The following is a 26,227-nucleotide window of genomic DNA, read 5'->3' as shown; positions in this document are numbered from 1 at the left end:
AGTTCTATAATCACAAATTAATGATGGCGACTTGTATTTTAAACAGTAAAACCTGCAAAGCGTGTCTTTATTTCAGAAAAAAAAAAAGGGGGGGGCGGGGGACAAAGTCGATTTGTTAGAGTTTACCGGAGTAGAATTCATTTTCTCAGCCTCCCCCACAGTAGATATTGATTTAAGCTCCCTCAGTGGTTACTGTGCCAACACCAAACAAGATTTTAGCTCATTCGTCTATTTATGTATGCTGATAACTTTTTGTGTATGCAGATCAATATGGATTAATCTGTGTGGAAAACAGTTAAAATAAAGGTATTTTTGGTTCTGTCGAGCAACATGCTTCATAATGGGGTTTCTTTCTGCTAATGTTGTGTGCGGAAGCAGCATAGCTCAGCACTGTAAAGACGGCCGCGCGTAAGCCGCAAGCTCCCTGGGGCATCTGTATGGAGCTCAACCTGAAGGCTCGCCTCTTCTCTTTCTGCTTCTTTGTTTTCCAAATGGGGGGGGTGGGGGGTGGGGATGATAAGATGCTGCAGAGACTGTGCCGTTCCAAGGTTCTGCTTGGCTCAGCAGCGCGGTCCAACCGAATCCATTTTTCTGCATCTGCGCCTCCTTCCTCCTCTCCAATTACTGCAGCTCTCGGAGCATGCGATGCCTTGATTCAACCATGGAGTCCTCCACAGCGAAGTGAGCCAGGCCACTGTTTGATGTGTCACTTCATCAGTGATTTGAAACCACGGCTAAAGGGCTCCTTAGAAGAAAAGGGTTTATTTCTGTGATGCAACTTCCTGAAATGCGGTCTTAGCCGACGGCAGCATTTGCATAGAAAAAGCTCTCGTCAGAATGTCTTAATGCTTGCGACGCTTTTGTTTTGGGTTGAGAAAAGCCTCTTTCATCTTAAGTGCCCAGGAACCAGCTTGCGCCTTCACTAGAAAATATAATTGACACTTGGTTAAAATGAATCCGTTTGATTGGCTGGAGCTGATTACTTTTCTATTTCTGCACGAGGTGAATGCTCCATTATTGCATGCATGGCAGTGGGGCTACCGTGTGTTGCTCAGGAGACAACAACAGCAACAACAAAAGACGTGCCCTTCAGTGCGCAGAGATGGCTGCAGATTGTGCTCTGTACTGTACTGCATTGCAGGCAGGCACCTTACCTTGTGAAACAACATGCGTCCTTCGCCTGCAGGCCCCCGAGCTCTCCAGCTCAGATGATCAATTTTATCCAGCTCTGTATGGCTGGGGCTGAGACTTAATCCCATAATGCTCTGGCGTTTTGTTGCAATTGAGACACCCCGCATTTTTCTCTGTGGATTTCTTATTTTGTCTCGGGAGTGTGATGAAAAATCTCGTGCAGCTTTCCGTAAATATAGTATGTAGCCACTTTAAAAGGCTGCAATGCAACCATAGATCAAATTGGAGTCTGTCAACTTGAATATGGTGCAGAAATCTCAGACCTGTCTTCTTCTTCTTCTTTTTTTTTTTACTAAAAGTAAACTGAAAGAGTTGTTGCTCTACGCTTGTGTGGAAACCACATGAGTTGATGCGTTGGGGGGTCAGAAGAGGTGCATCTTCAGCTGTTGATTTTCCGCCTGGTGTTCAAGTGTGAGCACAATGTTTTGCCTCTTCAGAGCCAACAGGTTGGGGCCAAAAGACACACGGCATCATTTTGAAGCGCTCTAATGCATTTCTAAGTGTTTCAATCTGTAGTGGGTCTGTGCCATTAGAGCCTCTCCCATTCCTCTGTCGTTTTCAGAGACGGCAGGGTACAAACAGAGCGAGACATTACCTCCACCACTTAGGCCCCAGCATGCTGAATCGGGGCGCCATAATGACACGGCAAAGGCAAGATGCACTCCCGCTGTTCCCTGGTAACTACAGCGAGATGGAGGGTGGAATGTAGATTCACGACAGCCTCCGCCTGCGTGCCCTTTTGCCGCAATTTAAAGAAGCCAGGGAGACGTAGCTAATTCGGCTACATCAATCAGGCTAAGCACATTACTGCGCAAACGATAGCCGGAGGAATGATGAGCTGACAATGTCCTGCCAGTCTGAGAGGCAGACACACCTCGGCGGCCTGATAGGATGACGCAGCCTCAGCACAGAGTCGAGCAATCAGCTGAGGAAAGCTTCTCGCGGGTCTCCGTTCATTACAGACATGACCCGGATCACCAGTCCATCCATCAGCCGGTGTTTATCCAGTCACCGGCAGAGTAAATGACTTCATGGAGCCGGATAAATGGCAACGGGAGGAAATGCAAAATGTCCACATCATCATTTAACCTCTAACTCACATCCTGCTGCTTTAAGTGACGTCTTCCCTGCAAATACCATCTTCAGAATATCAATAAGGACTATTGTGGGGAGTATGCAGTGATTGCCCTGAGAGTGTGGGAATTCAGCCGCACAAGTTCTTTAGGTTAGCAAACAACAACTTGTTTGCTGTGGCAATTTAGACATAAGATCTAGTTTCAATATCAAAATGTGATGAGCTACAGATGAGATTGGATGAAGGAAGTTGCCATGTATTGGATTGTGACGGTGCTGAAGTAATGATCAAATCTGGTTATATGTTCAGTCTGCCATTCATCTTTTATGAGGCATTATCTGACAAAGCAATCTCAAGTCACAAATCAACCTGAAACACATGGAAACGGGATTACCTGAAGAAAACCCATGCACAGGGAACTTGCAGAATCCGCACCTACTGGTCCTCCAAGTCCAGCACGGACTCAGTTTGAGGAGGTCTTTGGTATGAGGTGAGGGTGAGTTGTTTCAGTAAAGAACATTGAATTTGCATGTCACATGAATCATTTCACAAAGTCAAGTGTTTCACTATTCCATGGAATTTTTTTTATTAATTTATGCATTTTGATGGGAAAACCCTAAAGTATGACTGACGCTGTCATGAAAAAAGTTCTTCACCTTTAAAAATTTGGAGCAAACGTTCAGCTACTGCTATCACAATGTTGTTTTTTTATATATGTATTATGTTATTTTTAAGCAGCATACCGAATTGCAGCTCCATCCCCGTATCTTTATTTAAACCCTCTGCATACTTGTGTATGCGTGTTGCATGTTCTCCTTGGTTTCTGTGTCCTCCAAAGCCCAGACTCCCAACCCTGTCACATTACAGGGACAGATGAGCTCTGGTGATGGAGCAAGCCGGCTGCAGGCACGTAATGGATCATTGCAGCGGGGAGAGGAGATGCAGATTTCTTTTTACTCTGCGAGCATTTTCTCTGAGAAGCTGGAGTCAGGTCGCGCTCTGACAGCTCTCAGCCACGAGCACTCAGGCTCTGCAAGCTTCTCATAGACGCTTACACCCCCCCCCCCCCCAACATAAAGATGGATACTCCCTTCATTTTTGATGATTGCTCGGTTTGTACATGTCTTGGGTCTCACCTCTGAATTGCACCTGACCTTTATCACTTATACAACACATATTAACTTGATGCTGCTGAGGATAACTATCTGAAAATTCCTGTAAGCTTTAGGACCTACAGTATAAGCGAAGGCTCTCCGAGACTCCAGTGATTCAGAACTCGTTAGCTTTAATTGCATAGTGTGAAAAGCAATTTTCTGAGATGTTTGGACAGATGTTAGACCGCCAATTCAAAGAAAGAGTGTTGGTTTTGGCAATGTGCAAAAAGGCTTTTTAACAAGATGTTCCTAAATGCAGAAAGTGGGTGGTCATCCATCAGAATAAGTCCTCAGCCTGTCAGCTTTGTTTTGTTACTTTCTGGAGACTCTCTCCAACTTCACACCTTCCCACAGGCTCTGTTGTTTTGGCGAACCTTTTCTTCCCTGCATTTATAGCTTGTTCCTTTTGATACTGCCACTGCAGGGTTTTTAATTTTTTGTGTGAAGCTTTTGTCTTTCCTGAAGCAGTCCTAATTTGACCTGATGATATTTGGTAGATCACTACTTTGTTGACAGAAGAAAAGTAAAACAGATCTTTTAAAAGCTGAAAACGTCATAAGGCGCAGTCTGCGTTGTAACGTGTAGTTTACATGACATTTCAGAGTGTGTTTGGTATGAAGTGTCATGAGTACTGCAGAATAGGTGTACTGTAGTATGTTGAGGACAAACAAAAAATCACCTTATCAGAGCTGACGGGTTAATTCTATTCTTCACTTGCTCTCACTTCTGTGTTAATCGCTGTATTCTGACTACACCCTAACTATGTTTTATGTGTCGGATTCATAGTGTTGAACTAACTCTTTACACACTGTACATGGCTTTTTCACATTCAGTGGGAATCTTGGATCTAAAAAAGCATTGTCAGTGACTTTAATCTCAGATTTTGCTGAAATGTATGTGACCACAAAAAACCCATTGATACCCTTTGTTTGTATTATTCTAAACAAAGTTTTCAGGTCTACAAATCATTTTGTAAATAGCATCATAGTAATATTGACTATTTCAGCGCTACTTGCCAGGTCACAGAGACAAACAACAGCATTAAGTTTGTGGTTTTTCAATCTTTTTTAAAAAGGCTGGTGGACACACCCACTCTCCTGTGGAGATTCATACGGTCTCAAAGGTCCATGTTACCTCCACAGTCACCACGCAGACCTATATTGTGTTGTTGGGATGTGCACGTGTCGCGATTCTGGGTTTTTCCACTGATATTTATATCCAGTAGACGAGCAAGGTGAGGTAGACGTTAACTCGGGAGAGCGCGGCGGGCTTGAGGCCAAGCGCTGTCAGACTAATACCAGCGCGCCGTCCGGGAGGAGCAGTCGTAGCATCTGGATAGTCAAGCTCCATTAGCCTCCTGGCTCTGTTTTACACCAGCTGCATTACCGCCTTGTTGACAAATGGCAGAAGAGGTGCTGTGTGTGACATGAATCACATAACTCAGGGGACCTCCTCCGTGAATACTATACCCCCTTTGCCCTTACAGTCTTTCACTTTCTCTCCTTTCTTCGTGTCCGGGCTTGCTCTTAACTGCAGCAGGAGTCTGGATTCAGTGGGACAGCGTCAGCTCTCAACCTTGGTGAAGGACTAAATTGCAGCCTCTGCCTGGTGTCCTTGCTGTCACACTGCTGCCGGGAGAAGATAAGCACTGAAGCCCTTCAGGACATGCTGCCGGGCTGCCATTGGTCCAAGCAATGTGAGCCGAACTAATGCAGATCCGCTGCGAATAATTAATAAAGTCATCGTTGCATCTGACATCTAACATAACCTGACAGTCTTTGATAATGGGTCTGATTTTACATGACTATTTGGAGAATATTCAACACTTCTCTCAGATTTTCTGCCTTTTTTTCGGAGCTGAGCAAATTATTTTTCCTCGCTGCAGGGTCAACATGAAAAATCAGTGACTCGACTACAACCTTCAAAATGCCACGTAAAGAAGCAGCTCTTCAAATAAAATTTAAAAAAAAATTACATTTATACCTCTGTGGAGGTGTTCACATCTCGTTCGACATGATGAAAAAAAGTAGGTTTTTTTTTTGTTTTATTTTCTTCTCCTCATATGACTCATCGCAGGAACGCAGCCAATTAGGAGGATAACAAACAGGCATACCGCAAAGTATGCAACAACCGGACATTTTCAATGCTACAAGGAAAATATTTATCTCTACGAAACAGTCTCTGAGGTAAAATCCAGTCGTGACGAATACTTGTTTCGGTCCTTCATGCCTTTTGTGGCATTTTGGCTTGTCCTTGTGAGGCCTGTAAATTGTCCATCGTGATATATTAAGATGCTGTCACAGCACTGTTAAGCAGACAGCTATGTCAGTGTGTGCGTGCGTGTGTGTGTGTGTGTGTGTGTGTGTGTGTGTGTGTGTGTGTGTGTGTGTGTGTGTGTGTGTGTGTGTGTGTGTGTGTGTGTGTGTGTGTGTGTGTGTGTGTGTGTGTGTGTGTGTTGGGGGTGGTGGATGTGTGTAAAAGAATTAGGTATATTTACTGGGTTGAGTTGCTGAAATAAAGCATGCAGTGCTATATTTCTCCTCAAACACACCGGAGCGTTGAATGATGAAACGCACGGGGAGAAGCTGGGGTGGGTATTGATGTGTAATGCCCTTGGACCGAAGCCAAGACGGTGAAATGGAATGAAAGGAAAGCAGTCACTACCCTGTTAACTCAAGGTTGTGCTTTACAGGAGCTATATCTGTCCATGTTGTCAGTGCCGCGCTTAGTAAATGCGCTCTATGTGCGCGCCGCGACTATAAAAAAACATCTAAATCACGTCTGCCTGTTGCCTTTGAGGATGCCCACCAATTTGCCTGAATTTTTCCAAGGCTGATGCGATATGTCATGGCTTATGCACAACTTTTGAGCTGGCAGCGGGGCTGGCGTTTGGCACTCACGTGTAAACACGGCAAGAGAATGGGCCCTTAGTGGTGGGGACCCCTGCCAGCTCATAGAAGTGGCAGCTGATCATCCTCGGTTAATAGGCGCTCATAATCCTCTGTGAATGTCTCGTGTTGTCCCCGGAGAGGAGCGGGACTAAAGCATGTATTTGCAATCAGTGTGCATTAAGGGCTGACAGTTTAACTGCTGCCATAGCCGTCATAAACCAGCACACAATGTGCATGCTGAACAGAAGCAAAATGAACACTGCTAAGTGTTTTTTATTGGAGATCTCTAACAATGCCTCTCTCTCTCTTTTCTCTTTTGCTGTTGCTGCTTGTCAATGCCACAGGAAGTCGAGGTTAGTATCTTTTTTTTTTTTTTTTTTTTTTGTAAATTTGTACAATCCACTGTCTGTCTTCACTACAACACTTCTTTTAGATCACCTCCGAGATGAGTAAGCAGTCCTTCTGGGTGAAGTACCCCCCTCCCGCCCCCAAAAGAAATACAATAAAGTACATCAGTGTCTGCTGCATTGCAAAGTTGTCCCTCTGCATTTGAACAGGATGAGCTGTTGCAACATAAAGATAATAAATAAAAAGGACTACAAGCACAAGGATGCAAAACAAACAACAGCCAGACTTTAGTATAATAAATGAAAGAAATAATACATCGCAAAAATCGAGATTTATCTTTATATACTCGCTACATAAAAACATAAAAAGAGAGTTAAAAATAAGTAAAAACATAAAAGACATCCTTTTAAGTCCTCACCCGTTTGCACTGTACTTAAGCTGCCTTCGGCTACGCTTGTTCAGCTTGACTTGAGAGCTCAGTCTTGGCGTCCCCCGAGCAGAATAAGACCGAGCTAAACTGAACAGACCCGATCCTCTGGGTCCTCTCCGGGCCTCGTGCCGAATAGTAGCTGCTTTATAGCTGATCCTCTCTGTCCTGACACGGAGAGAAATGGGTCAGAATGGATACAGCAGAGGGGGACGTCGAATTTTTATTATCGCTCCGGCACAACACCGCCAGGGACGGCGTGGAAAAAACAAGTTAGTTTGCAAATACTCTCCGCAGCGGTGCAGCGAGCGGACATAGTTGAGGCTCTTTCATGAGGTGTATTTCAGCTCCCGGAGCCCGGCCTTGTGCCTTTATCTTTGTGTGAAAAGCTTTTCCTTGAATAGACAGGATGAGCTTGACCCCTTCATTCTTGACCTTGGAAACCGTGAAGGAAAACCTTGTCTGGCAGATTGAGTTTGCTCTGTCCTCACAGCCCTGCAGACGGATGAATATTTCATGATTTCTCGATCCTGTTTATGAAAAGTGTGCAGTAGGGTCAAAAACACCAGAGAGAAAGTTTCCAACGTCAACATAATCGTTTTACTGTCTATCCATCTATCTTCTTTATTGCATTACCAACTCAGGATTGAGGGTCCCAGCTGATTCTGGGCACGAGCAGAGTCTTCCATGGACAGGTGGAAAGTCTGTCTCAGAGCAAACAGAGAGAGACAGATAATCACGTTCACATCTCTGGGCAATTTGAGTCAGTAATTGACTTCAACTGCATGTTTTTGGACTGTCGGGAGCAATTGAAGCAATTACCCACAAAACCCATTTTATCTTGAAATGTCGCATTCCCTGCCGATAATCCAGTTGGGTTTTAAATCTACTGTAGTTTATTCCTTCTTTACCCATAAAAAGACCAGATTTTTAGTTTTTCAAAACTAATTTTCCACATTTGGATAAACCTGTCCGTGACAATAAAGTTGAGAAGTGAGAATACTTGCTCTGTACTTCCATGTTTTCCCCCTTCAGTAGCCTCTAATCTAATATTTTACTTCAAGAATTCAATACACAGTGTTGCACAGTATAGATCCACACCATTCCGAGAGGTTTACGTTTCGTCCTTCGGTGTTTATTTTCAGAAAGGTGACTTTCGCTCCGCAGACAGGTCTAAATAATGGAGAATCCAGTCTGAGGTGTGAGTCAGAAGGAATAATAAAAAAAAGTAGACGTCTCTTGCTCAATTGACTCTCATGAGTATGTGTTAGCTTTTCCTTCGGTGTTGTTATGCACAAGGCTTTTCCAGATTCATCTTTGCAATATAACTCAATACGTCTTCTTAATATTATTTAATGTTTATTAAAATGGAATAAATTCATGCTAATCTCGGCAATATAAGCCCTTCAATTGTGAATCAACTAACGCTGAGACAACTGGGAAAATAAATGGACTCATTTCTTTTGTTTAATTATTATTCGGCTGCGTTAACGTAGTTCTAGTTCAATTTATATCTTCAACGTTTTTCTCTAAATGTTTCATTTGAGTGCTTGAATAAATGTCTTTGAGGAAGCAGATCAGCAGCTACGGAAAAGGCGGTGGTCAATCATAGTCACTGAAACTAATTTGAGTAGAAATAAGACAAATAAGAAAAGTCCTGATGGTTTTGTGTCTTCAGGTAATTTTAGCTGATCCATTCTGCATTTTACAACCAGAATATATTTGAAACTGATCCTCGGTTTAAAGTGTTATTCAGGACATGTAGCGATGTTTCCAATTCATTTTGAATTTCTTGTGTCTTCCCTGATTATTTGTACTCTGTGAATGTTAATGAGAGGCGAGGGCAGGAGCGAGTCTCCTCCATTGTGCTCCATGTATTATTAAGTCCATTAATGAAAATATATTTTCTTTCTAGGATGACTACATCAAAAACACGGACGACAACACTGGTTCTGATGAAAGTAAGTCCTAATATTACACCAATTACATGTGATTAGGAAAGATATTCCGTGAACGTTTGAGGATGGTGGAGCTCTGCATTTCTTTTTCCACTTTCAACTGAAGCATTCAGCGAATAATTATAAATGGAAATGGTGTGCCAAGACTTCCAAGGTTCAGTGCTTTTGAATTTAAATAATCAAAAGCCAAGTGTTCGTCCTCATGCACCAGTTTCATGAGATGGTGCTGCATGCATTATCGAAACGCTGACTTCTTTTAACTGCTGCAGCTGTCTCGGGTCGTGCAGCTTGTGGCGAGCGCCGGTCCGGGGTGTCGGAGCTTGTGGAGGGTGAGAACACAGTTGTGATTCAGGAAAGGAGAGACTGAGCCTTCAGTCTGATCCATTAGTTTGAGAAGCCTGCTGTAATTGCTTTTGTTGCTGAGGGCTCAACTCAGAACTCCCACCAGGCTCCATTTTCCTCCACGGGGTCTGTTCCTCGGTGTGCAGGAGAGAGAGAGAGAGAGAGAGAGAGAGAGAGAGAGAGAGAGAGAGAGAGAGAGAGAGAGAGAGAGAGAGAGAGAAATCTGACTCTCGGAAAATCAGCTGTGGAGGTGGAATGGAGACGGCGCGAACATGGGAGTTCAGCTCAGTAATATTGCTGTTTAATGCTCTTTCAGGGTTCAAAACGAATGTAAAATGGAGCACACTGCAGACATTTCATAATGACACGCGTTTGACATTTTAAATGCCTCCGTTACTTGAATCATTAAAGTGCATGAGTAGCGCTATTACATTCAGGCATTTGAAAAATGCTTGAATGTTAAAGGACGTGGTGAAAGAAAGAAAAAACATGACGAAGCAGATACGGGTATTTTAGTTTTTTATGGTTGTCGGTTGAATTGCAAGTGGACATGAAAGGTTGTTTCAACTATAGACAGTAATACACAGACCAGCCATAACATTATAGCATATTGGGCAAGTGGTCGCAATGTTATGGCTGATCGGCGTGCGGGGCAAATTATTTCACATGTCGGTGTTATGAAATCTGATATTGAGATGATCAAACATGCTGAAGTGACTCTATGATGAGGTCTCTGTGTTCATTTGTCAGTGTTCAGATGTTCTGGGTGAAGGCTTCTGGTTTAGTTCCAGTCGAGCCCTTCCTCTGTTTGTTTTCTCTTCAGCGGAATCACACTGATCGCACTACGCAGCTGTGGGCTAAGCCTCTGAAAGGTCGGCGTAATAAAAGTGCGTCATGCATCATTACACAGATCAGGCAATCCGTGTGCTTTCTGTACATATTGTAGCCCATTAGTAGGTCCTCACCATTGTGCTCTCGCTGGAAGGTGAGTGCGTCAGGTCAGGCCTGACGCCACGCCCACACTGCCTCAAAGGAAGAAGATGAGAGACGAAGCCGTTTGAGATGTTATTCTAGTCATCTGCTCTTACAACAGGGGGAATAACTAATGTGGCCTCAGGAAAACGCCTCGCTTGCTGTTAGTGTGGGCGACGTTCATTTGAATATCATTGATTTCATCGCCATCACGGCTCCCTTTGGGACTAATACCGCAGACCTAATTGATCCAAGCCTTCCCCGACACATACTCAACAAGACAGCAGGGACTCCAGCAGGGTGTACCTGCAGGCCCCGGGTAGAACAAAAGACCTAACAGGAGACTTCAAGCGCCTCGTTGCCTTTTTAAGTGAGCTGATTGAGACGTCAGCTTCACAGACTTTATGGTATCAAAACAATACGCCATTGTTCTGATTCTGACCGAGCGGAGGGGCCGCGCTATCTGACCCTCACTTCATTCACTTGTGCTAAAAATTTGATTTGATTTGCTGAATGGAGGAACAAAAAAAACCTTCTAAAGTGACAATGATTACGCAGTCAATTGAAGAAATCATTGGAGTTATAAAAAGAAAACCGAGGTGAACTTGTGTTTTTTAAATTTTTTTTTTTTTATAAGCAAATAACTTTCCCGTTAGTAAGTCAAGCTGAAGAATTACAGATTGCTTAAGCTCACAAAACTGCTATTTGAATCAAAGAGAATAAACTAGTCCTGAAAAATGACCACAAATGCAATTACAGTGAAAAGAGCTGCCATTTCTTGGTAGCCTAGTAACAGACTCCCTGCAGATATTTGTTGTCCAGCGCCACTGTACTATCTTCTTAAATGTAAAATGAATGAAGAATGCGAGATTTTGATTGACGATCCTGTCCGAGGCGTGAGCACAAGCAGCGGCAGGAAGGCTGATCCTGGCTGAGAAAGTAGCTGTGCACAGATACGTTTTTTTTGATCACAGCTAAATAATCATCTCTGAGAGATTGGGTGCATGCTCCGTGCCGTCGCATTGCTTTTGTTGACATGATTAAAGGAGGATTTAAAACCCATAATGGCCTTTACACATCCCAGACCTGCACTGAATTCTCAATGCACTGCAGTGTAAACACAACCAGGAGTGCAGCGGAGGTGGAAAAAAAACACTTGAGCTTTAATGCAAATTAAATCTCCCATGTTTGAATTTTATTTTTAGCATGTGCGAAGGGAATTGCACAGAAATACTCCATGAGACACATGTTGCAGATAAAGCTGATGCTCGAGGGCAGATCTGAAGGTGCTGATGAATATTGAGTTGGTACAGTGCGTCACTTCCTGAATCTAAGGCCCGTTTCTATGGAAACTTACACTTTAAAAAAAAAAAAGTCTAATATGTCTGATAATTAACGTCGAGAAAATGCGTTCCGTGCCAAACAAATAAAGGACATGGCTTAATCAGAGCAGACTTAATCTGTGATGCAAACGTTGGAACACTACTCTTAATGTGTATGCGGAATATATATATAATACTCACGTTTTTATAATCATTTGATGAGGTATCGCAGCCAAAAATGTGGATTTATTAACACTTTCAGTAACTTTACCACCATGCCTGCTTTTTTTTTTAATTTTCCATGAACCTGTTGGAAGTGGTTTCATTTCACAGTAGTGTGCCCTATCAACTCTTTCACATTCAATAAACAGCACAAATATGGTGTCAGTAAAAGGCGTGTCATTTGAAATGTGTAGGTCTTCAGATAGAACCACAGATTATGGTTTTGCATCGAAGCTTTTCCTCGTGAGTCAATTGAATTTTTCCTCATTAGCAGAAATTCCTGCTGAGATATGGCATCCCTCTGACCCCCCGAAATATCCCCCGCTGCCGCTCTTTCCTGAAGCTCCCTCCCGTGGAAACCCGGCCCCGCACTTTGAGAAACACTGGAGTAATCCACCAACTTTCGTAATCTTTCCTTTACAAGCGGTGCTTCGCCGGTTTTATACAACTCAGAAGTCATAATTCAGCAGCTGTGAGTGTGAATACCCAGACAAGAATTAGATATTCAGTGGAAATCAATCTGACTGTGATCTATGATTGAATGTCACAGATGCCGGCTCACATGCAGATTAAAAAGGCTTTATCCCGCTGAGGAATGTAAAAATCTTGGTGGGTGTTTGCTCTGAGAGCTTCTTCTTTGGGGGGGTTTTATTCGACTCGTCCTCACAGAGCACAATCAGCTGGTGCAGAGCACGGCTCACTGCACAGCCCGTCGCTGTGGTTTTTGTGTGTGTGAGCGTGCTGCAGGTAAAGGGACCACCCCGTGGCGCAGAAATAATAAAATGCCACTCATGAAAGCGGGAATAGTTTAAGGTATATTACACCGCTAAGGCAACTCACAGAGTTCAGGTCCCTGCTCCCATGAAAGTTTATGTTCCATAGCTGGAGCTGAATTAAGAAAACCTCATATCCTGATGGCTAGACCGCCGGGCACCAAATATATAGTGACAGTTTGAGTTAGATAAACCAAAACGATGAGTTTCACACAGAGAAATCCCACGTGACACATCAGCGCATGCATGCTGGAAATATATTAGATGACTTGATTTTATTTACAGGCGGGGAAAAAGTCAAAATGATATGTAGCGTGGCAGTTCAGGGTGAGTTTCTCAGAGGTGCTATGTCTTCAATCAGAAGACGAGTGGGAGACAAAAGCACCACAGGCACTTCAGTCTAATATTCAGCTGCGGAGGTTAAGTCGTGAAAACCCGCTGGCCCTGAAAATGAAAGTGGTCTGGTCACACAAGGTTTTTTATGTGGGAAAAAACTCAAGGTTTATATGTTGTTTAGCACTTCCAGATTCTTGTTATCAGTCTTGTAGCTTCTTTGCAGACGGACTAATGATGCATTAGTAATTTTTAATGAAATTAGAGCAGTTAAGATGAGTGTTATTTTGCTCTTTTTAAGAAATAGTTACCTAATCTATTCAGATTACAAACATGACATCAACAAGAAGTGACGACATACATTATCCACAGTCAGTTCCTCCATGTCATGCGACTGAGTTTGTATTTCAAGTGAAACTTCTTTGTTTGATGTAGCTTTCAGTTAAAGCGAACCCTCTGACAGCAAGGTTTCAAAATACCCAGCGGTTGCTCGACCTCGCTGCTCTATACGTTTCACTGCAATTTCATCAGTTAGTGTCCCCCCAAGACACAAAGTTGAAGCAGGATTCCTTTTTTGTTTTTATATATATACTTGCTGTCCAGCAGTAGCTTGTATCTGGCAACACGGGCACATAGATTGTGTGACTGTCAGACTTTGTTCACCAACTTAAAGTGGAGAGCTACATTCTCAATCAATTACATGTTTTGGCAAATCAGTGATTGCAAATGCAAAACATTCTCATTAAATTGTTTAAAAGCAGTCAAACAAGCCAAAGTAAAGTCTCCCATTATGAACATATGGAACTAACCTCGTGCCAACAGAAACTAAATTTAACTTCTGAAACTGGACTGGACATATTTTGATTTCTTAAAGAGAAAATTCTTGGCCAGCCTCTCGATACTTTATTGACATTCACTATCTACAGATGTCTTATAATTTCCAATATATTAGACGTTATGATAGAGATAATGCTTCTTACGTACAGAGAATCCTACTATAACAATCCAGTGTGTCCCACCAGAGAGGATGTTGAGCTCCCCACCAACTGCCACCGTGACCAACCTGAACATACAGTATCTGAGTTCATTTCACAAAAGAGACGTGTTTACACATTACGTGAAGATTATTTATGAATCACTGTTTCCAGGCACAGCGGTGTTATAACAGGCACTTAAACTCATCGTAAACTGGGTGCAGGTCGTCTTTATCGCTCATATATTCAGCAAGCCAGAACAAGATGAATAACAGCTGTTTTTCCATGAAATAAAAGATAACTATCACTTTAGATATGAATTTGATTTAACGTACATCCTTATTTTAGGTTTTGTATTTGGGTTATCGCGACGGTGTTGACAAACGTCATGAATTCACTAGAAATTTAATTGAGAGTAATTTGCAGATAAATTAACAAACTTCCAGCTACGCTAAGCTGTCCTGTTTGCACGTGTGTCTGAAATACATCTAAACCAAGACGAGGGCCGCACAATATTAGTTAAACACTGTTGTGTTGAGTATGAGGCCATGTTGAAATATTACATGAAATGCAGAGGCATAGTTCAGGGAAACATACTGTATGTATGAGAGTTGCCTGCTTTGTATTTTCCTCCAGCAGGTTCACTATTACAGATAATGACAGTCGCTATGCTGGATGGTTATTGGAAGGAACTGTGCCCACCTCATTACAGCCTCCACTGGACTCTATCTGCCTGTCCAGGCTAGTAGCGTTCAATGTCAGCTAAGTGGCTAACTCTGTTTTCTTTACAAGTTGTTGCCCGCCTGAGCAACCTGTTTACTGGTGTGTGATGATGCGGATCATTCGGCCTGACTAATGTACTTAAACCTTTCTCTTACTCCAACTTTCCCTGTTCATGGAGCTCACTCTCTGAGCCGAGGCAGAAATTCCCCGGGAGGATGTAGCCCGAATCAGCTCAGTGACTTTTTCTTCTTCCTGGAACATTTCAGTTTGTAAACAGTGAAGTGCACGGCTCCTAAAAAAAAAAGAAAAAACAGAGTTTTCCTGCACGTCGAAAGCAGGCGAAGTTGTGCCAGAAGTCTCCATCTGTACTGCGTGTTGATGTCAAGATTAATTGTACAAACAAGTATACTTAGCGCTTACATTTCAGATAATACTAGAAAATGTCTTCATGTGGTATTTTGGTTATAACACATCTCATGATTTGATTCTAAATCTGCATGTAGATGAGAAAACTGGTGATCGGTGACCAGTAAATATCAGTGCTGCCCTGTTGTTCTTTTGTTTTAAGTCTGGATTTTGCACTAAACACACTACACTTTCCTTGATCCTGGACCTCAAAATTCTCATCCATCTTGACCTTTCTGAAGTCTTTCACACTATTAACCAGTCCCTCATTTTCTCAACTCCCAACGGTGTCCCTCAAGGCTTAGTGTTTGATCCCTTCCTCCTTATCTGTCACTACAACCTTATTTTTCCACTATGTTGGTGTCGTTCAACTGTACATCTCCATGAATACCATCTCTAATTCCACCCACAGTACACTCATCTACTTCCTCAACCAGACTGTGATAACTCCAGATCCATTTTACTTTCAACATTGAAAACTTCCCCACATACATTATTTCGCCTGCGTAACGTTTCCTGTCTCACGTTCTCCCACACCCTCGTCACATCCCACCCCAGCCACTGTAACAGCGTCTTCCTCAGGTCCTCCTCTGAAGCTTGAAAGAAACTTTAATATGTTCCAAACTCTGCTGCCCGATTCCTCACTCAAACCCTGACCACATCATCCCCGTCCGGCAGAACTTCCACCGGCTCTCCATCCCTTGCTGCGTTTGATATAAATTGCTTCTCCTCACCTTCAAATCCCCGCAGAACCTCGTCCCCGCCTATCTGACTGACCTCCTTCGCCCAAAATCTCCTACTTGCAACCTCCGTTCATTTCACTTTGGGACTGCGATAATCTCAGCACCTTGAAATCCCGACTGAAAAACCATGTTTTACTTTCAATGTTTAAAATGTCTGAACTGTTTGTTCTGTTTTGGCTTTGTTTTTGTTTTAATCCATATATAATGGGAATATATTATATAATAGAATACATATATGCAGATGAATTAAGATTGAATGACATTGAATGCAATGTCATTCACATTTTTCAAAAGTTTGAGTGTCAGACCAAAATAATACATTTCAAACTCTACATGCAGATTTAGCATCAATTTCAAACTTTCTGATGGCTTTATATATAATCAATGCAAACAGCACACGGGCTGATGGGCGATGCTTTCGGACTCGAGCTCTTTATGAATTTCTCTGCACCAGACCGGAGGTTTTACACTGTAAAATCGCTGCAGTGATTGTAGATTCCGCCTGAGTCGTGTTGCCGTCCACCGCAAAAAACTCCAGCGTCTCCCTCGTACCTTCCTTCGCCCTGCAGCATCAAAGTATCACCTAGTCGTGGGATTTTGCGGGGATCTGGCAGGCGGCCAGCTCGTCTGTTGACCGTGTTGACTACAGAAGCAGCTGCTCAAAGCTGACTCAGGATTTCACAGCTTAAATTTCTCTCACCCGCCGCCACTCACTCTTGAAATTTATCTGAGCCGCCGAGTTTTCCCGAGGCCTCTCTCTCTCTCTCTCTCTCTCTCCCTCTCTCTCTCTCTCTCTCTCTCTCTCTCTCTCTCTCTCTCTAAACGGACTGTGACATCCACTTTCGGATTGCATTGACCATTGGCCGAGGAAGGTGGAGGACCCAGTGCTATTTCCATCTCAGTCTATCAGAGAAGTGGCTTGCATTGAAGCGTTCGACTCTGAAGATACAGAGATGGGAAGGAGGGGGGAGGAGAGACAGCGAGCCGGGAGGAAGGGGGGGGGGGGTCGAAAGGAAAGGGAACATGGGAGACGAAGATGGAGTGTGAGTTTCTGAGGCAAACTGCAGAGAGACAGTGATAAGTTGACATGGGGGAAGTGAGATGTGACAAGCGGAGAGAAAGAGACGCTCAATCAGGGCTGTCAGGCTTTTGCTTGCAATCAGAGGCAGCCGCCGAAGACTGCAGGCAGTGGTATTGACGATGGGCTGCCTCAGCTAATGACAGCGAGGCGTCCATGTTTTCAGCAGCGCCGACTATAAAATCAATGGACTCATTTGTGCACACTGGTAGAATATTTTATAGAGCATATTTCATGATTTTTATCGCACATTGCTATGTCTTGGGAGAATGAAAGATAATTTCAAACCATGTAAATACACAGAACTTGATTATGCCGCAATGAAAGCAACAGCTTTTTTCTCTTTTTTTTCTTTTTTGTTGTATTTGCCATCAATCTGTTGGAACACATGCTTGTTGTCAAAAGAAACAGAAAAACACAGCTGGGTGCTTTTGTATTTCTCTGCTGGTGGTGACAGAAGTAGGAAGCCCAGTCTGAAGCGTTTTGGCTTTGATTGACACTGCTGGATTGTTTTTGGCTTTTCTTTTTTTTCTCTCTCAGCAATGGACACCACCAAGGACCCGTGCCAGAACGTGAAGTGCAGCCGCCATAAGGTGTGCGTGGCTCAGGGCTACCAGAGGGCCATGTGTGTCAATCGCAAGAAACTGGAGCACAGGTAGGAGGAGATCAGGAAATCAGCGGGAGTCTTGTTTTGTCTTTGAATGATGTACCAGAATAGAAATTCGTGGGCAGTGTTGTGGGTCGGGTCTTCCTTTGAGGGGCGTCAGAGAATTTCAAGGTGAACGTAGCAGATGGAAAATATCTGGAGGGCACTGGGAGGCCTTTTCCCAGTTAGATTTTTTCCTTTTAATTTGTGATAAGAAATCGTAATAAGGTAAAAGGGAAATTAAAAAGTTAAAATAACCTGGTTGCTAAATTCCATGTAAGTATAATAGTTACAGAATATCTTCCGCAACGTACCAGTTATTTTATTTTAAATCCATCTAACTATGGAGAGAAGAGGTTTTGTTTTAATTGCCTATGGATCCCAACAACTAATAACAACAACAACCCTGCATTCAAGCAGAAGTTACCACCTGCCCTGAGACACTGCTTGTTTCGAGGGTTAGATGGAGGGATGGTGGTCGAAACGCCGGAAGGTGAAGCAAATCTTCCTGCACGGACGGGGCAGACATGTGTTTGCTGTCACTACAAATAACCTTGTCATGTCTGATTGGAGAACATTTGATTAAAGTTGGGAACATAGCCTGAGCGCATTTATCCGAAAAACATTTCTATTTTCTAAAGGGTCAGTAAAATGCTCATCCCTCCCAAAACTTTGGTACTCGCAGTGAATTTCAAGTTTGGATACTTTTCCAGTTAAAGTAAAAAAAGGATTGTTTCATGAATTCCATTGCATTCATATTCAAACTTTGTGATTTTCATGTCAAATACATGAATGTGGTTGCTGCTCAGAAGATGAAATCGTCTATGTACACGGCTTCACTTGCATTTAAAGAGGCTGCGCTCCCATCAGACATGGAAGTAGGAGAAATTACTTTAATGGGCAACATGTAATGTCAAGGGTGCATACCTTATGATTAATTTAGGTTTAACTAATACATGACTTATGATGATCTAATGCATGATGTATCATGAACTCCCTCGGCTGAGCATTAAATAGTAAAGAAGCCACTATCACTTAGTTTAATTACATGAAACGACACGGATCATCAGTTTGTGAAATCATACATATATGTAGTTAAGACACACTAAAACAAATTAACCAGAGGGATTTTGTAATCCTCTCCAAAAGCAAAGTAGCGCCACATTTTTATGGTTGTGCTCATCATGCAGAATAAAACGGACAGAAGAGACTTTAATAAGCTTTGAATAATGTGCTGATTATTATCATTTGCGCTAAAATGTCCAGATTAGGTGTTTATGCGTTGATGCATAACGAATAAAACCTGAAAAAACAATGTTTCTGGGTGAATACCAAAGGGCAAATTATGGTGCAAGTGTCATTGAAGCCAGGCCAAAATGGCTCCAGATCTGTTAAAGCAAATTCACTTTTATCACGAGAGGAAAGACTGTTTGATGTTATTGTTTTATTTGAAATAATATGATCAATATTTAGCTAAAGAGGAGAATTTAGTGGCAAAAATGCTTGATGTTTTCTTGTTGGAGGTCAAAAGTGTGACGCAAACATGTATGTGAAGCCCAGTTTACACGATATAAGAAGTTTGTTTAATGGTTAGCTTCGGGTTTGTTTCCTTCTCCTTCGACACTGCAATGCAGACAAGTCACTTAAAATGACCATTTACCATATTGTGTGTCACTTGGCAACAGCTTTGTTGCATGTAAAACCATTTTAACCAAGAATGTTGTGCATTTTAATTCTACCTGACTAAACTTCTCATGATTATAGACCAGCTATGGATAAACAACGATATATGAAGCTGCAGCAGCGGAAAAAGATCAAATAAATGTCAAAACCATGACAACAAAAGTAGAAAAACTTCGATAATCTGGCTATTAATACACGTGACACTTTGGTTTGTGTTTGGATTTCAAGTGCTTTCTTCACAAATACGCTTTAGTTTTCTGTAGTAACCCTCAGTGAAAAGCATTTATCTGCTCCCTCAGCCATCCAGTCCCACTCTGACCGAAAAACAAATGAGCAGGTTTGCAGGCTGAAAGGAATTAATGGAGTGAATTATTACTACCTGCAAAGTCTATCTGCGGTGACAGGCATTTATCTTTTTCAATAAAGTGCTTCATTTACAGAGTCACTCCAGAGACGAGAGCGACTGTGTCGAATAATGGGTAATAAGCACAAACGCCGCCACACTAAACCATCCCAGCATCATTAAGTAGCCGGCTCAGAAGTCGTACGGCGGCGCCCGATGCTCGTGCTCACTGAACATGAAGTCAATCGGCGTGCGAGGGGAAAGCAACCGAGGGGAATTTCACGAGTGCAACCAAATATTAACAGGCGCAGTCTGACAATCTGGCAGTTTCAATCAAAGAAAATGTCTGGTTTAGTTAGTTCGTTTGCAGGGTGTGAGAGGGAATGAGAGTCGGACTATAATGAGCACAGCTTGTCAGAGAAAAACGGGAAACTCTGTGTGTGACCTCGGGACGATGGTAAATATTAGAGGGTCACTCCATCCAGATTACAGAACTTATTTTCTCCCTCCTAATTCGATGGTGTCCGACCATGCAGACGGTTTCATTTATCCAGGATCACATTCGCCTCTGAGGTTTGCGGAAGGGAATTAAGCTGGCGAAGCTCACAGCTTTCAGATTTTACACTTTAAAAATGCAACAGCGTACTGTCTCTTCCAAACAGCATCTGGATGCATTATGAAGCAGCAGTAGTAAAAGGAGCGAGAGCTAATGGTATCAAAGGAGAAAATCTTTCCCAGAACCAGATAAAAGCACCTCCCAGTAGTACAAGATATTGAAATATCTCGAGTTTTATTCACCGCAATGCTGTGAAATTCTGCTTTAAATCAGATTTGCTCTCCTCTGCAGCGGTTGTGTGGTTTTAAACAATATTTTACTACAATAGTGGACAGTGGACCGCAATAAGGGTCCATACATACTCCGCAAGAGCAGAGACATTTCTTCTGTCTCCCGGGGCTGCAAGATACGAATGACCAGCTTTTTCTCACAGCTTGCAGCTTTTTCTCGACAAAATCAAATACAGAGCGATCGGTCAATGATAAATTGTGGAAAAGCTTCAGGGAGAATCAGGAATTTCATGGGATGTTTAGGTAAAAAATAAATAAATAAATACTCTGAGCATGTGGTTGGGTTACCTTTTATTAAAGAGTTTCAAAATGTAATTTGTTGAAGGTATTCATGATGAGTTCCATCCACATTGTTGGTGGCCTGTGACTGACTGAGATCTATATATCCTGCATCGACTGCACATTGAGAGTCACTTTCCTGTCTGCCCTTTGCTTGTTTTCACAGTTTTGACTCTTTGACTCTTCGTTTTTTAGTCGTGGTACTTGTCTAGACAGGGTACAATGAGTAAATTGTATATACTGTACTTGCTTTCAACAGAAAGTACCACATTGTGTATTAGCAGGAAGCTTCAGTCGTTCCTCTGGCTTGCTCTTTGAGTGACTCAATACACCACCTTGTGGTGTAAATTCGCATTGCGATACTAAAGAGTCTTGAGTAAGTTCGATAACTGGCCCAACTTTGCCAGGTACTGTATGTCACCAGCACATCACAAAACTGTCTTGTGGTTATATTGGTTTACATTAAAGCAAAATATTACATATAGTACCTTGAAACTTTAACTTTTATTTACGTCATTGTGGTGGGCTGGCACAATGAATTTGAGAAAATATTTCAGAAAATGTCTACCCCAGACACTTAACTTTATATTTCTTTTCCCTCTCCTGGTCAGAGTCAAACAGTCTGGGCAAGTGGAAACACGTGAGAACAGCTGCAAACCTTGTCCTGTGTCCACCGCCTCACCGGTCTGTGGCTCAGATGGACACAACTACGCTTCTGAGGTAAAAGAATAGAATCCGTCTGAGGACTTTCGCTCGCTGGCATGGTAAAAGTGGAAAAATGGAAAGTGTCAGTGTTTTAAATGATGAGGTGAGTCCAGTCAAGTGTTGTTTCCTGCTGCAGCGACATCCACGTTGGGCGCAGTGTGGCGGGACAGTTCATCACCGCTCGCAGGAGGACAAGTACAAAGGCCCGACGTGGCCACACGATGATTAATGACTGACGCTGTTTTGAGCGGCACCGCTGTGGACCGTCCACTGCCAGAAATCCTTATTGATTTATGTATAGTTTTTAATTTTGACCTTGCATGAGAAGACGGTGGAAATGACAGCTCATTCTTGCTGCCTTTTTTTTTTATTCTGAGTGCAGCGTCTCATCTGAATGAGCAATCTCTTTTCGCTGCGGTCACCCCCATAAATATTTAACTGCATCCGTGCGCCTGTCTCTCTCTTTCTCCCTCTCTCCTCTCCTTACAGTGTAAGTTGGAGCAGCAGGCCTGCCTCACGGGCATAGACCTCAGTATCATGTGCGCTGGATTCTGTCCCTGCGCCACGGCCTCCATCACCGTCGCGAACACGGACGCGAAGCGTGGCAAGTGGCTTCTTCTCACCCCCTTCATAGCCACGCATCCTAATTTCGAATTCCGCATCACGTTGCCTCCGTCATTGTCATCACCTTCATGAGTCAAGCGCTCCGAAAAAAGAAAGTTATGACGCTCTGGTTACCACAGGCAGCAGGCCGATCACCCCGCACGATGGAATTTTCTCACATGAGCCAATCAGCCCAATGCTTGCTCGACATTTGTGATCAATACTCACCAATTTCTTCTATTACTGTTAGCCAAATATCCCCCGTGTGGTTCGGCTGCTCTTTCAATCATGTAGTAATTAATTATTTAGAGTGTACGCGAGCTGTCATTGCAGCCAAACACTATTGATTGTCCAGACTCTCGAGCAAATCAAAAATGTCAGTTGATCAAAAGGATGAAATGTTAGTGTTGTGTTTTTTCACATGAAGCCTGGAACATGGGAGTAGTATGAAACTGGAATGGTTTTATTTCAGGGAGCTGATTGCCAAATATTTTCTTTTCTTTAACTAAGAGTACTTAAATACATCACAGCAGTACAGATCAACTACTTAAGTAAAGCAGTGTGAGTCGGATTGTGGAAGCCAGAGCTTTGAATTCTGGGATTCCTTTTTTTTTTTTTGCCCCCCACCCACCACCCAGAGAGCTGCACTGGCCAGGACCTGGCAGACCTGGGTGACCGCCTGAGGGACTGGTTCCAGCTCCTTCATGGAAACGCAAAGAAGAATAACTCTGGCAGGCCCGGAGCTGGCACCGCTTCAGGTTTGAAACTGAACAAAGCAGCTTTATTTCCTGCAGCCTCTAAAACTCACAAGTCAATTACCCGTGTAAAGAAACGTAGCACACGCAGAACAAAGCTGAAGTAGCACGCTGTCGTTACAGTGCTGGAGAAGAGTCTGGTCGCCAGCTGCAAAGACTCCATCGGCTGGATGTTCTCGAAGTTGGACACCAACGGCGACCTGTATCTGGACCAGGCTGAGCTGGCCGCTATTAACCTGGACAAATACGAGATCTGCATCCGACCCTTCTTCAACTCCTGCGACAGCTACAAGGACGGGAAAGTCTCCACGGCGGAGTGGTGCCTCTGCTTCTGGAGAGAAAGTGAGCGAAGGGATTCCCAATGTAGAAACTTGTGCCGAGTTCATTTACAGCAGCATGTTTGGAAATTTTTAATGACAGCAGGGTTACGTTAATCATCGGCTTCCATTTACTTCACCTGTTAATTGTCCGGACATGCCAAAAAGGACTGCAGTGAACACCGTAAGGATTACTGAATCCTGAGCTATGGCCATAGAAAGAGGTTCTCCCCTCGGTGCGGTGATTTAAAAAACCTCAACTTATCATATTGATAGTAACTAAGAACTTTCTTAATGCTACTGTAAACTACTTTCTTTTTTTTTACATTAGAGGCTTTCTTTGTTTCGGTCTTTCACTAAAATTCAGGACACACCTGCAAATCTATTGTAGTTAGCTTTGTGGGAAAGAAGCAATAAAGTGCTTTAAGCAGCTGTCACAACAGATTTCTTTTTATGCTTTTATTGGTTTGTTTTAACCAATACACAGTGACAAATGATGGCGATATCGGTTGTTAATACGATCTAGTGCCGACAGATGTTTCTTTTTTTTTGAGAAACAAAAGTTTGATTTGTTGCCTGCATGGGAGTTAAAAGTTTCTATCCAGTTCTGCATACAGCCTCTGCCAGTCGGGTCAGGATTTGAGGCAAAATGTTCCAAGAAATGAATCTAAAAATACTTTCTGTGCTCTGAAATTCACCTGCAGCCTGTGTGTGCAGATGCTATCTTGTAAAAAAAAAAAAGAAAGAAAAAGAGCACGATTGAGCACCTCTGATCAGCGCCTCTCATCCATTCCTCGATCTCACATTTGAGCTGCGCTCCCAACATCTGCACCGTTTGACATTTGCTAAACAAACGCTGGGTATTTGTGGGAATGACCCCATTTGCACACTGATTGTCTCATTGATCAAACATTTAACCTGTTTGCTGCAGATTGCGCTGCACTCTAATCAATTTTTGTTTGCCGGAAGTTGATAATCACAGGGGGGGGATGCACTAAGCTTTAAAAGAGGAACTTACTTTTACAAGATAGTCGTTATATCCCTCTGGGATATTCCTATAAAGAAGTGCTGCACAGCCGAAAGGGCAGAGGAATATTTCTGTGAGGACGCACAGTGAGGTGTATTGTCTTTGGGGTCAATATATAATGTCTTTCTCTTCATTGTCCCAATTTCTATCTGCTCCAGTGGCTCACTTCATTTCCTTGCCACTCCGAGACTGCATCCATATGTTCTTTCACCTAAGCTCTCCGAAATCGATCGAGCTCAAGGGAGTGAAATATAAGACCTCTTAAACAAATCGATGCCGGCGAAAAGTGTAATTATAAAGAGCGTTGATGGAGATGAAGTTTTGGGGAGAGCAATTCCAGGTATTGTCAGTCATCACTTTTCTCTTCTGATCCTCGCAGAGCCGCCGTGCCTCGCCGAGCTGGAGCGGATCCAGGTGCAGGAGGCGGCCAAGAAGAAACCCGGTAAATACATTTTTGTCACGACAACACTGTGAGGCGTGTTTGATGTTTCTTTCAAACGCCACTCGAACTCGGGAACACGTTTTTGGGAGACAGCTTCATTCGCCTCCGATCGAATCAAAGCCATGTTGTGCCGTACAATTAGCCATGAACTGCCCCGGCCCACCGGCCGCCGCCATCACCTCTCGCTCCGGGTGAACTTACGTAACAAAGCGCCTGGAGAAGCTGGAGGAGGCTCATTAAAGAGATCACAAGCACACGGCCAGGATGAGGCCCTAATCAGGCTGGGAAAGGGAGGAGGGGGGGATTAGGGGGCAGCTCTGGCTTTGGGAAAAAGCAAAGCTAATACAGCCGTCTGGCTCTGTGAGAAGTTTCTATCCGCCACGCTCCGCGTACCGCACAGCTGTTTTTTCTTTCTGTCTCCAGCTCCAAACACACAGATTCTTGCATCCCTGAAGCCCACTCATCTTACTGCTTGTGTTTTCTTCTCTTGTGTGGCGGGGAGGGGGGGGGGGGGGGGGGGGGGGGTCGGTGCTAGTTAAGAGAACGTCGCTTCGAGTTTGACAAGAGTGTCCTGAGGGAGGCTGTAACAGTGCAGCTCTGTCAACAGAGGCTGTCACTACATTCTCACATGGCACGAGGAAGCCCACCATTGCCAACGCGCCGTATGAAACCACATCCACCTGCAGCATATGCTTGTGGAGAACAAACACGGGGCATCTGAGGCGTCGGCGCGAGGCAGCTGCATTCAAGATGGAGGCGTGTGCCTGTCGTTACAGGGACGTACATCCCCAGCTGTGATGAGGATGGTTACTACAGGAAAGTGCAGTGCGACCAGAGCCGGGGGGAGTGCTGGTGCGTCGACCAGCACGGTGGGGAGATGATGGGCACCAGAATCCATGGCAACCCCGACTGCGGTAAGAGAGCAATGCTGGGTCAAAACATATTACCCCACACTCTGCACAGTGTCGGCAAGTGTCAGAAATCACATCATTAAAGGTTTTTTTCAAAACACAACACCACCTGTCAATGTAGTAATTGTTTCATTAATTTTCAAACAATTCTATTCATTCATTATTCTGAACAATATTTCAACATTGAAGCAATCAAACTCACGCTCTAAGGTGGCGGATCAATCTCTTTATCCTGTATGTGATCAAATGTCCTGAAAAGGTTCAAATCACGAATATTTATATCCGCATAGCGCAGCGGTTTCCAAACATTTCCACGATATACAAAGGCCTTGGCCACTCACTAGTAAAGAAAAGTATCTACATAAAGTTGCAGTTAAAACGGAGTATTTGATAAACACGAGATAAATGTAATAGTATCTCAGTTGCAGATTTTTTTATTTCCGCAGCCTCTCCGGTGGTAGTCGTAGATCAGAACGTTAGATCGTTATCTTTACATCTCATGATCATAATCTTTAGATTATTCATACAGTATTTAGCAGCTGAAGTAGTGCAAATCCCAACTACGATGTGGGGAGCAGGAGCTGTTCTTAAATCTCTTCGTTGATGTTTTGTGAAAAGTCTCTGATCACCACCAGCTGAAGGTCCTTCTTGGTCTTTTATTATTCCGTTTTATAAACTGATTTCTTCACATTTTATAGAGACACTGAGTCGATTCCTGGGTTAAACGATGTTTCTTTGA

At 43.3% G+C, this 26,227-nt stretch overlaps 1 protein-coding gene across 1 annotated transcript in view; it reads left to right on the top strand.

The window, feature by feature from the left end:
• LOC308107131 (testican-2) overlaps positions 1 to 26,227 on the top strand; it is a 40,769-nt gene that overhangs the window by 11,923 nt on the left and 2,619 nt on the right. The window contains exons 2-9 of the mRNA XM_080459268.1: positions 9,002 to 9,047; positions 17,472 to 17,586; positions 21,340 to 21,448; positions 21,923 to 22,037; positions 22,675 to 22,794; positions 22,915 to 23,133; positions 24,515 to 24,577; positions 25,354 to 25,491. Coding sequence (XP_080315394.1) covers positions 9,002 to 9,047; positions 17,472 to 17,586; positions 21,340 to 21,448; positions 21,923 to 22,037; positions 22,675 to 22,794; positions 22,915 to 23,133; positions 24,515 to 24,577; positions 25,354 to 25,491 — 925 coding nt within the window. The remainder of the gene's footprint in view (positions 1 to 9,001; positions 9,048 to 17,471; positions 17,587 to 21,339; positions 21,449 to 21,922; positions 22,038 to 22,674; positions 22,795 to 22,914; positions 23,134 to 24,514; positions 24,578 to 25,353; positions 25,492 to 26,227) is intronic.

Source organism: Lipophrys pholis (genome assembly GCF_963383615.2).
Source record: "Lipophrys pholis genome assembly, chromosome: 1".
NCBI lineage: Eukaryota > Metazoa > Chordata > Actinopteri > Blenniiformes > Blenniidae > Lipophrys > Lipophrys pholis.
This window is presented reverse-complemented; position numbering and strand designations above follow the sequence as displayed.